This window comes from Lithobates pipiens, unplaced genomic scaffold (genome assembly GCF_037356315.1).
Source record: "Lithobates pipiens isolate NorthernLeopardFrog02 unplaced genomic scaffold, aLitPip1_a1.2 Scaffold_18, whole genome shotgun sequence".
Taxonomy (NCBI): domain Eukaryota; kingdom Metazoa; phylum Chordata; class Amphibia; order Anura; family Ranidae; genus Lithobates; species Lithobates pipiens.
In genome coordinates this window covers 79,057,746-79,070,088 of record NW_027507758.1, presented here as the reverse complement: position 1 = coordinate 79,070,088, position 12,343 = coordinate 79,057,746, and the positions used below count along the sequence as shown (strand labels likewise).

Sequence of the window (12,343 nt, the reverse complement as noted above, 5' to 3'; positions counted from 1 at the left end):
CACCCCAAATGTTTTGGAACTACATTTCCCATGATGCTCATGCACTCTGCAGTGTAGTTGAACATCATGGGAAATGTAGTTCCAAAACATCTGGGGTGCCAAGGTTCGCCATCACTGGTCTAGTCAGAATCCACTCCCCTTACCCAATTCTAAACAGGGCACTGGAGAAAGATTCAGCTTGTCCCCAAAAATCTCAACAGCTGGAGTTGTTCTATTATTGACCTTTACCTGTCTCCTCATTGATCCATCACATTCATGGGCTACCAACCTGGCATAAATAAAAACGTTCAGGGATAAGGCTACTTAACGCAGAGACCTATCTCGCAGAGGTGATAGCAACAAGGTCCATAAAGATGAGTGTTTGGGGTGGAGAAACTTCACTGGCCTGCACAGAGTCCTGCCCTCACTGTGATAGAAAACCTTTGGGGTGAATTAGAGCAGAGACTGTGAGCCAGGCCTTCTCTAACATCAAATCCTGACCTCACAAATGTGCTTCTGGAAGAGCGGTCAAACATTACCATAGACAAACTCCTAAACCTCGTGGACAGCCTTCCCTGAAGAGTTGAAGCTGTTATAGCTGCAAAGGGTGGGCCAACTCAATATTGAACCCTACAGACGAAGACTGGGATGCCATTAAAGTTCATTTGCAAATGCAGGCGCCCCAATACTTTTGGTAATATAGTGTATCTTGGACAGGAACAGTGAAACCTGGGAAGTGGAATTCTTCATATAAAGCCAAAGAGCACATAAATAGACATGTCAATCACAAAGGGGGAAGAAAAAAAAAAAGGTATATAATATTTATTTATACGGATATTTATATATACTGTGTATACACAATTCAAGTCTAAGTGATGTTTTACAAAGACTGGCTTTTCAGACATTGGTAATGATAAACCAGTGCCCAGCATCAAACTCAAATTAAAGAGACAGGGTCACAAATACAATTCCTTCATTGTCTCGCTCCATGTAGAACCAGAGAAAGAATTTGAAAACCTCTAACAGTCCGACGTCTGGGTGTTACGGATCCGCTAACAGGAAAAGTAGGCACTGAGGAGTTGGGTTACCAGTAAGAAACGGAAAACATAAAACAACACTTAAAAAGGCTAAGCATATCATATACAAAGTATAAACCAGTGTCCCATCTACTCCATCTCTTTGTAACCTGATCATGACATGCTTGTAAGGTAACAAGTCATTTGTAATGTAGTGGAGCCGCTGTGTCAGGAATGTGGGGTGGGTGATTGGGAAGGGGAGGTAAAGTGCACCCGTCTTCTAGCCTCATTCATCACCTGACATGATTTAACTCTTCTCATAGGCTCTTTGATGTACGGGGTCAAATGTGAGACTTTTATCCAAATTATTGCAACAAGCATGCTAGAAACTAGCAACATTACAAAGCACAGAGTGACCCCATACACACTTAGATTTTTCTGCAGATTTTTGTCTTAAGATTTACCAAAACCATGCTGTGCAAGGGTGTGCCTGACTGCGTACAAATTGAAACTCTTAAGGTTTGACCTCATATTATATGGTTTTGGTAAATCTGAAGACAAAAATCGCCAGGAAATCTAATAGTGAGTATCGGGTTTTAGAGCGGTGTGCATGAACCATATTTGCACATACATGTATTGGCGACTGCTGCAGTGAATTAACTGGCAGCGGCCAAATATGCCATGAAGGAGTAAGGGGGAGTGAGATCAAATGGCAAGGTAATGCAAAATGTCCTAAGCTTCCTCTGACCTTTAAAGTGTTACTAAACCCAGGACCCTGCATTCACTATAGCTGGTCTCCCACAATACACAGAACATGGAAATGCAATCATTTTATAGTAATACCTTTTCTCATCAGCAGTATATAGCAGTCTTATGACTATCAGTGTCTGGGTAATGCTTGTAGGAGGAGTTTTCATTCTACTCCTATGAAGGTGCAGGACCCCTGACCCTCATGTCTGGACAGTGCCGATTGGGTTCTGTGCTGATCACATGCACCCTCCCAAAAAAATAAAACTCTTTAGCAATACACACAAAACTGAGCATGTGCAGCGTGACACCAACGGCTCTGTGCAATCAGCAGATTGATTAGGGTCAGTTCAAAGAGGGGAGAATCAGAGAATACAGGATCAAAAAGCCTTTTTTACACAATACAGAGGATTAAGTCCTTTGGTTCTACAGCGAGTATAACATGCATGCTTTAGAGACTGATCTTACGATTGTGGGTTTAGTAACACTAACTCCAGTCTATGCCACATTAGAACTATGGAGGGTCAGTTGTTGCAAAGGATTTGGGACTATGCCATTATGCCACACAGAACACAAAGGCACAAATGCAGGAAGCAGACTGACGGCACAAAGGTTGCCATATTACTGCAATAGTAGCATTTGGAACCCCAAATGGATCCTTTTCACAAGGTGCAATTTATCAGCATTATAATTAATTTGAACCCAACTGGTATGTTGGTGAAAACTGTACTCAATGAAAATAAACGTTACATCTGGCATGCACTTCAAAACCTTATGTGCTGTGCTCCACTTAGCCCTCTGACCACTAGACATGATCAGTCAAGGTCTGTTCACAATACAGTCACATATAAAACACTCATTGGCATTTCCCCCTTTAAAAATGGGTTCTGAGCCCCCCCCCCCCTTTTTTTTGTAGCATAATCATGGGGATGGCTCCAAATGAAAATTAAAAGGGACCATCTATACTGGTCCATTCATTTTAACCATGGGGGCATTCCAGACATTCAAAAAAATTATTTGTACTGGAGTGGGTCACTTCTACATGAAACCTGACTAGCCTGTAACAAGGTCTGCCCTTAAATGTGACCACTGCAAATGTCAACGGAGCCAAGGTTAAAGTTTCTAATCATGCTATTTGAAGTATAACCCGTGTCAGATTTTTTCCACGTGTGTTCCCCATTTGGGGGATATACCTTCAGTTCCTGTCCCATAGGCAAAAACAGGAAGAAGTGAAGAAAACCTTACAAATTAAGGGAATTCCAGGGTGGCACCAGAACAAGTATCCCCATTGGGAAGATTACCCTATAGTATTTTCTGGGAACAATCCAAAATTTGGGTTGTAAGCAGGTCACAGAGAGAGGGCAAATCTCCCTAACAGGGACACAGAAGCAATGAAAACCTGAAACGTTCGGCATATCAAGGCCTTATTCGAACAGAGCTTAAAAAACAAACACTTATACAGGTGGCATTTTGTTTGTCCACTTGTAAAAACACTTCTATGTAAGCCTGTGTCCATGCACCCATAGGTGTATTCGAAGAGAAGGCAGCCAGAAAAAAGCCCCGCCTAAAGGCGTGTTTTTGAGAGGAACTTTCCAGGTGAAAAACACTATTCACCTAAAGCATATGCATTTAAATGCATTCCAGCGACCAGAATACATTATTCTAGCCAGTAGAATGCATGTACGCACAAATGCCTGTGCCATACACAGCTTTTAGTGCATCTTTCTGCCAGGAGTTCAGAGGGGCTTTTTCAGATGCCCTGTGGGCATGAGGCCGAATTTGGAGTGAAGTTTGCATGACATACCCTTAAGCCAACTATCATCTTCAATAAAGATTTGGATACTATTTGATGATCTGTGGTGTGCTGGCTAATATGTGCATTTGATCTGTGCAACATGCACAAACACAGGTCATGTGACAATTGGCAGAAAACGGTTTCACTGGTAGGATCTAAAGTAGCAGGGGCCTAAAAAATCCTGAATTTGAACTGCCGTTTTCCCTCATTATAAGGCTGAGTGATAAACCCCTGCTTCCCCTAAGGGGATCCCTATTGGAGCTGGTGGGGTGTCACACCATGATATCCTGCCCTCAAAACACCACTAAAGAAATTTAGACAACAAACCTATTAACCCAAGTCAAATGGATCTTTGGAGGAAGCACTCACCTAGTCAAACCTACCCGCTCAGACCCTCAAGACAAAGTTAATGCGGAGCCAAGGAACATTGCCTAACTTTTTCTTAAATCAAACCAAAACTCAAACAGGTTTGGCTGGAGGATCATTTTAGATACATGGGCAAATCTGTGCAGTTACATGAAGAATTGCAGTGAAGTAGCTAAAGACAAAGGTGTATATAGCTTTACCCACCAAGGAATTTCCATTTGGCTACTTTTGAGATTAACGCTGCCCTGCCCGTGAGCACGGCCGGGTCCATGCCCTCACTCTTCTAAAATGCAGATAAAGAAACAGAGTTCGGGCAAAGACCCCACCCCAGCTTATAATTAGCAAGCTCTCCGTGTTACATCAACAACATTGTGTAATGCAGTGGAAGTTGACTGTCTTGAAGTGTTGTCTTTCCAAATTTGGCCCCACAGCCAATGCAAAGACATACTGAGGTATTTTCTAAAATATGTTAAAAGGAATTTTCTTTTAATATAACTTGCTTAAATTCTATTCTATCTGCCTAGAATTCTGCTTTACATTGCAGAGGAGTGACAGACCCCAGCAAACTTGTCAGTAGATTTGATTATTTTCACGGACACAAAGAAGGAGTGAGCTTGCTTTGAAAGGAATCTATCACACAGAAAAATACCTGCATGAGAAACCACAGATGGAAGCTTGTTATCAAGCTAAAAACAAGTTTGTGAGAGGTGGTGCAGAACCCTAGTTAGCCAAAGAAACTGGTGGACAGAAGGAGAGGTCTGGTGGGGTGCGGAGAGGATACCACTTCTTACGGATCACAATTGAGGGTCAGTACTGGTAAGGCATGAGGAGGCTCCTTCAGCTCTACACATACTTATACACTGGAGGAGCTCTATGGGTGGTATGGAACTATTCACTTTTCTGTTGTCTAAGGCAGTGGTTCTCAACCCTGTCCTCAAGTATCTCCAACAGACCATGTTTTGGGAATTTCTCTTAGATAAAACAGCCGTCCAAAATACCAAGCCATTGACTCGGATTTAAAGCACCTGTGCAAGATAAATAAAAACCTGCAAATGTGGCCTGTTGGGGGTACTTGATGACAAGGTTGCCTTAGACCAGTGGTTCTCAATCAGTACCCTAATGCCGGTGATAAAACAGATGATCCACAGGGGGATTGTCCTTTTCCTCCATATCTACCTGTTACTGTAATCATTGAACTAGTGTTGTGCTTCTTTGGGCAACTTTACTTTGACTGCACCACCAAAATCAGCCAGTCCAGTTGCAGAGCGGGGGTTTCTTACAGACAAACTGCTTTGTGCCAGATTCCCTTTACAGGCCGGCTCCAGCCAAAACGTTATCAGTAGTGCAAGGAACAGAATCTCCTGCAGGTTTTTAACACTGCCTGTGTTCCCACTGTGAATACTTGCCCTTAATTCCTGTCCAAATGACTGATGTCATAACAGGAGGCAAGGCAAAACCACAACACAGACACATAGCGTTTAAATTTGAGACACATTAACCCCTTCCCTAACTGAAGTGGACCTGAACCTTAAAAGTAAACATTTTCTATCCTATAGGAACATCTAGAAATGTTGTGCCCAAGCAACACCCTAAAATAAATCGACCCTTTGTCTTGAATTCCTCCAAGTAAGCAAGTGTGCCTACAGCCTCACAGCTGTATATCTGTTGTGGGAGATCATCTAAGGCACTCCTGCCTCAGACTGCTAAACTCACCAGATTCAAAAGTAAGATATGGTGGGGACACTACTGTGCTGTTCATGGTTCTCCGCGCTGGAGAGGAAGCTGTACCTGAAGACCTGATCATTACATCACCAGTCATCAAGGGAACAGCTCAGACATGAGGACGCAAAGCCCTGCTCCTCTACCAAGTCAGGACATGGTAAGCCAGGAAATGGGGAAAAAGCTAAGATGCAGAGGGGCCACAAGCAACACTGGTTACTAGTCCTTTGCGCTCTGCTTGGGATTTTTGGATACAGCTTCCAAGGTACAGGTCCACGTTATTAATCAAAACTAAATACAGAAGATAAAATTTTAGCTGGAGCTAGACTGAAGAAACATAACTAGCTGTAATGCAAAACGAAGGACCCCTCATTAAATATGGTAACGTCATTCACTATATATAAAGCATGTGGCTAGTGTTAAGAATAAGTGCAGTGACACCTCCAGTTACTGCAGTGTGTAAATCCTTGGGGGGAGGGGGGGGGAGGGTGGGAGATATATTTCTGCTGTAACCTACCTCCCACTGGCTGCAAAATACCCAATTAAACTATAGCATAGCCTGCAAGGTGCTTGTTTTGTAGTGGCATTTAACCGCATGGAAGGGAAAAAGTGAAACCTATACCAAACACTGCTGATCGGTTACACCTTGGTTGCCAACCAGGGCCAAGTTTAAAAACCATGCCGCTAAACAGTCCAGTTGTGTTCACTTCCTGGTTCGAAGGCGCTTTGATTTCCTAGGACAGTCTGCAACTTCAGCTGCTTTCTTCCTCTTTTGCAGGGAGTCCTCGCGCGGGCTCGTTCCAGGGTTGCCTACAGCCCTATCCACGACCTCGCGCAGTTTATGCTCCAGTTCAGCAAGTCGCACGTTCTGCTCTCCTATGATTTGGGTCTGTTCTAGCAGTTTCTGGTCCTGGTCTTGTAGCTGTTTCTGCTGCTCCTGTACCTTGGTGCGTAGCTCTGACAACTCCCGCCTGAGGACCGTCATACCAGCTCCGTTGGATTTAACCTGCTGTGCCAGTTTTGTCACCTCCTGTCTTGAGGGATTTTGCTTGGAGAGCAACTGAATCGTGCTCAGTGTCGTGGAGGGGCCTGGAACTGCAGAAGTTACAGAAAACAGGTGTTAATAGGTTATGATGAATTATCAGCCTCCTACTATATAATGTATGGCCAGCCTTAGGTTACTGCCGGTTCTACAGTAACACCTTACAGTGGTTGGGTCTTCCAACCACCGTATAATCTTAGCCTGTGCAGAGTTGCCAATATTACTTAAATAGAAATTACCCTGCGGTCCTGGTGAAAATGGCATTTTTAATTATGATCAGTTTGGAGTCATTTAAATGGGACAAGTTTTGCCCTTTCCCTCCTGCACCAATAAAGTCATACAACCTTAGCATCAAAAGAGACAAAGCTGAACTCCAGGCAAACTGTTAAAAAAGGCAGATGAATTGCATATGTAGGAGCCATTTTCCTGCTATTTGCATTTGTCCTACCAGTATTCAGATCATGCAGCTCAGTCACACAGCATAGCCCTGTCTGATAGGAAGGCCCGATCCTTCTCTGCAACAGGGTTCCGTATTGACCGGGAGTCCTATGACTGGACATTGAAAGTAGAAGTAGTAGACCGATTTACACATGTCTATCACTCTTCTCTTGCCTACTCTCAGCTTGCCCCGTGCATTATAGCAAAAAATAAAAAACTTTTTTTGCTACTACTTCTACTTTCATTTAGTATCTGACAAAAGTAAGTACACCCCTCACATTTTTATAAATATTTTATCTTTTCATGCGACAACACTGAAGAAATTACACTTTGCTACAATGTAAAGCAGTGAGTGTACAGCTTGTATAACAGTGTGCATTTGATGCCCCCTCATTTGAGGCCCAAACTGTAAATATTGTGTGGCCACAATTATTTTCCAGCACTACCTTAACCCTCCTGGGCATTGAGTTCACAGGTAGCCACTGGAGTGTGGCCATTTACTCACAGTCTGGCAAATCCTCCCCTCCACTGTGTTCTGGGAGACACATGGGTCCAGGAAAACAAAGGGGACCTATCAGAATGCACAGCGTGACTTGTGCATGCGCAGTAAGGAACCAAGAGTGAAACCGAAAATGTCTTCACTTCCTGGTTCCATTACTAGGAATGGCAGCGGCTGCACTCGGGAGTCAAACCGAAGATCGGCAGGGGTGCCGACTTTGCGGGCTCCCTGGACAGGTAAGTGTCCTTATATTAAAAAGTCAGCAGCTACAGTATTTGTAGCTGCTGACTTAATTTTTATTCTTCTGTTGGCGGAACACTGCTTTAAGTCTAGAGACATGCTTGGCCAGTCCATCACCTTTACCCTAAGCTTCTATAGCAAGGCAGTGGTGGTCTTGGAGGTGTGTTTGGGGTTATGTTGGAATACTGCCCTGTGGCCCAGTCTCTGAAGGGAGGGGATCATTCTCTGCTTCAGTATGTCACAGTACATGTCGGCATTCATGGTTCCCTCAATGAACTGTAGCTCCCCAGTGCCGCCAGCACTCATGCAGGTCCAGACCATGACACTCCCACTACCATACTTGACTGTAGGCAAGACACACTTGTCTTTGTACTCCTCACCTGGTTGCTGGCCCACACATGCTTGACACCATCTGAACCAAATAAGTTTATCTTGGTCTCAGACCACAGGACATGGTTCCAGTAACCCATTTCCTTAGTCTGCTTGTGTCACTGAAGAAAGAAAATGACCAATTTGGCCCAATTAGGAAATTTCCACTTAGGGGTGTACTCATTTTTGTTGCCAGCAGATTAGACATTAATGGCTGCGTGTTAAGTTATTTTGAGGGGACAGCAAATTTACACCGTTACACAAGCTGTACACTCACTACTTTACATTGTAGCAAAGTTTAATTTCTTCAGGGTTGTCACAAGAAAAGATATAATACAATATTTACTAATGTGAGGGGTGTACTCACCTTTATGAGATACTATACATACATAAGCGTGAGAACTACAGTTGCACCTTTACTCTTGCCCAGGTGGAGCGAGTGATTTTGTTTGCCCAAAAGTCTTCTATAAGATTCTATGCCGATGGTATGAGGTCCCTACCGCTCTGCATAAGATCTTCCCACATCTAAACTTTGCTAGCGCAAGGAAAGCTCTTACTTGCATATCTTTTGGTATTGTCCAAAAATCCACTCATTCTGGGACCAAGTATGTCAGCTGATACTCAAACTCACGTCAGGAAACCTGGGAACTCATCCCATTAGTTATTTATTTCACCTCAATTAGTGTACTGCTTTCATGATACAAATCTTCGATTACGGTATATCTGCTGAATGCAGCTAGGGCCTGCATTCCTGCCTTGTGGAAACAACCAGTCCCTCCTCCTGTTTTTCAATGGCTTTCTAAAATGAATCATATTGAACACATGGAATGCCTTACAGCTGCTACCATAAGGGAGGAGAAGGTTTGTAATAAGCGGTACATCTTTTTAATTCTATCGCATAAGCTACAAGGCCAATGAGGCCAGGGCTAGGGCACTTTGGCATGGCCAATAGCTATGCGCAAAACCAATTGCACAGAGGTGGTAAGTGTGTGTAATATATATATATATATATATTTTCTTCTTTAAACAACAAGCGAGGGTTTAGTAACCCTTTAAGTTTTCTGAGTAGTCCATGGTTTCTTGCTAGGACGTTAACGGAGCAGTTTCTCAGTGTTCTGGACCTTCCTTGAGTTGCTGTACTTTTGACTTTTTCATGAATCCTCAGCTGTGTCTGAGCTGCCCTACTATGGTTTTTACAAAGTTTAACCCTCGTCTTTCATTACATAAATAAAAAAGGGAAGAATTTTGATTTGCTATGGTAGAAACAAACCAGAACCTACCCTCAATGGCTGATGACTGTCAAACCAGGGTGGATCCTGCCCCATTAAAACCCAAACGCCTCTCTATGCTATTCAATCACAGAGAGACACAGTACCTGGAGGAGAGCCCATAAGTCGACCTGACACTTCAGAACCCGGCAACTTCTTTTTAAGTATGGGAACTATCTTCTCATCAAAATATTCCATTGCCATTGATGAAATATCCCGCAATTCCTGCAGAACCTCGTGAGCCCTCTGAGGGGATCTCGTAGAATTGACATACCGCAGCACACTGTATATTTCATCGATAACCTGAAAGGAGAACATATATCATTAGGGATGATTAGCAAGTTCCATGTTTTCTGCTGGCATAATGTGTGCAGATGACTGGCTAGTATGACATAAGAAATTCTATAACTGACCTCTACTTAGTTGCCACTGCAGTGCAAGGACTCATACACGCTGCATCAGAGGACATGGTTTTAAGTTTGCAGCACTGAACCCATCAGCAAGACTTTACTTCCTCCAAACGACCATTAAAAAAATTAACTCATGGCTCAGTGTCAAAACTGACAGGTATTCACAAATCTTTGTGTTGACTCCTGCTGTTTATTATATGATTTTTGGTCCCAGCATCAGAGGAGCCTTTGGCAGAGGCTAGTGACTTGTCAGGAGCCCTCTTACCCTTTAAGTGTATACTTAAAGGAGAGATTTACTAAAACTGGAGAGTGCAAAATCTGGTGCAGCTCAGCACAGAAACCAATCAGCTTCCAGGTTGTTTTGCCACAGCTTAATTGAACAAGCTGAAGTTGGAAGCTGATTGACTACCATGCACAGCTGCACCAGATTCCAGAGTGCATCAATTTTAGTAAATCTCTTAGGCTTTGACACTTAGTTCTGGGTTCACACGACAGCGACTTGGGATCCGACTTGTAAGTCCTCAAGTCGCTGGACATAAGAAAAGCCAAGTAAATGAGAGCAGTCTTAATGTACACTAATGAAGTCGCTACGACTTCAGAAAAAGGATCCTGTACTACTTCAAGGCAACTTGCAACCATAGATTTCAATGGAAGTCGCCTCCAAGTCAGATCTACATCTATATTGAAGCGACTTTACAGGAAAAAAAATAATAATAATTTACCCAGGTATTGCCCACATTTACCCAGGCAACCCCCTCCCTACTTTTCTTTTTAGTTTTGGATAAAGTAGAGAGGTATTAGAACCAGTCAGGTTTTATAGCTGTCTGTGCCCCCGTTAAGATGAAACCTCTCTATTTGTCCTGTTTACCTTTATAATTAAAAGTGAAAGTAAAGAGAATCACAAATTTTGGGTTGCCCATAGAAAAATAAAATTGAGGAGAAATCTTCCTACTAGTTCTGGTGACCTGAGGCTCCCCTTAATTTGCAGGGACTTCCTCTCACTTCCTGTTTGGCTATGGGACAGGAAGTGAAATCTTCAAAACGAGACAGACGGCAGATAAAAAAAAAATATCTGACAGGAGGTTATAACCCTGTCTTTCTCTACCCAAAATGAAAAAAAAAAAAAAAAAAAAAAAATAAAAAAAAAAGTGTTTTTCCTATAGGTCTACTTTAATTTTACATACAAAGTTGGCATGAATATTTGACAAGGACATTTATTTTTAAACAATGATGCTGGATTTCCCAACCTTAAGAGAGACCCTGTCACCAGACCATTTCAGCAAAAATATTCCGTAAGATTACATATGCGTTTACCTTATTTTTATTTACTTGTAAAAGCCTCACCTGTGTAGAAGTCCAAAAGCTGCTGGGTGCCATGATGTTGGAGATGATGCATGCAGCCCCCACAGACATTACTCATGCAACACTATAGTATGCCCCTTCACCCCTTTCTTGGTGGCTACATACAACTTCTATGAGGGGCAGAGATGCTGGCTGGAATAGACATTCCCAGAAAATGGGAGCACTATGACACTGCAGGAGGGAGGGGCCTGTGCTAGACTCTTCCTGAAGCAGTCGCATTTTACAGAAAGTTCATATTGCTAGTAAACAAAACCTTATTTGTCAGAAAAAAACACCACACATTTAAGCTACTCGATTGTTCTGTGCTTTTGTTTTTTTCAAGTTGGCAACAGGATCGCTTAACAAATGTAAAATGGTATTCCTTTATCTCCCTGTGGGTGGTGGTGTTGGTCTTCTCTCTGCTTCAGCATTTCAGCCTTTATAAGGCTCATTCAATGCTTCCTGGAGTGTAGAATACCTGCATTCCTGGTACACATGGTGGCTTCATCCTCCAGAGGACACAGCAATAACATAGGGGTTGTAGGATGGTGCCATGCTCATGAGGGGAGAGAAACAGGCCATGAGACACTCCCAGAAGTGATGACTCCCCAAAAGTCTTATGGACTGTAGTGCTGGGATAGAGGGAAGGTAGAAGACATGAGCTGTCTGATGTATAATGGCTCTTTTGCAGAGAAGTTCCATTTGCATTTATTTAGGAACCCAGCCTGTTTTCTTTAAAAGAGAAGTGCGGGATATGAAAGAAACATTCATACTCCCCTAGATGGATGCAACATCGGTCTGATGCTTCATCTGTTCCCGCCACCTCTACACCGAGAGCTGGAGGCGATCAAAGACCACTGATCAGTCAGTTCTCAGTCTTCATTGTGCAGCTGCTCTGCCCATCAAGCGCTTACTGGAGCTCTGGGCTGTGAAGGAGGTTGGAGCAGCTGGCTCAGCCTTTCAGTGGCACACAGAGGATAAGCCAGCTGCCAGTCAGGCACCTGGGTGGATCCCAACATTCAAGTTGGGATCTCTTCAGGAATCTGGACCGGCTGAGTGACATTAGCCAACAGTAAGCTTTAGCTTGCCATCAGCTGAATACCTGTCACAAGAG

The 12,343-nt window shown here is 43.2% G+C and overlaps 1 protein-coding gene across 2 annotated transcripts in view; it reads right to left on the bottom strand.

Moving 5' to 3' along the window:
- Positions 1 to 768: 768 nt before the first annotated feature.
- Positions 769 to 12,343, bottom strand: part of FBXO28 (F-box protein 28) — a 47,475-nt gene continuing 35,900 nt past the window's right edge. For both annotated transcript variants that reach the window (XM_077485820.1, XM_077485821.1), the window contains 2 exons: positions 9,586 to 9,781; positions 769 to 6,717 (listed from right to left, as the gene is read on the bottom strand). In XM_077485820.1, coding sequence (XP_077341946.1) covers positions 6,326 to 6,717; positions 9,586 to 9,781 — 588 coding nt within the window. In that variant the 3' untranslated portion in view covers positions 769 to 6,325. The remainder of the gene's footprint in view (positions 6,718 to 9,585; positions 9,782 to 12,343) is intronic.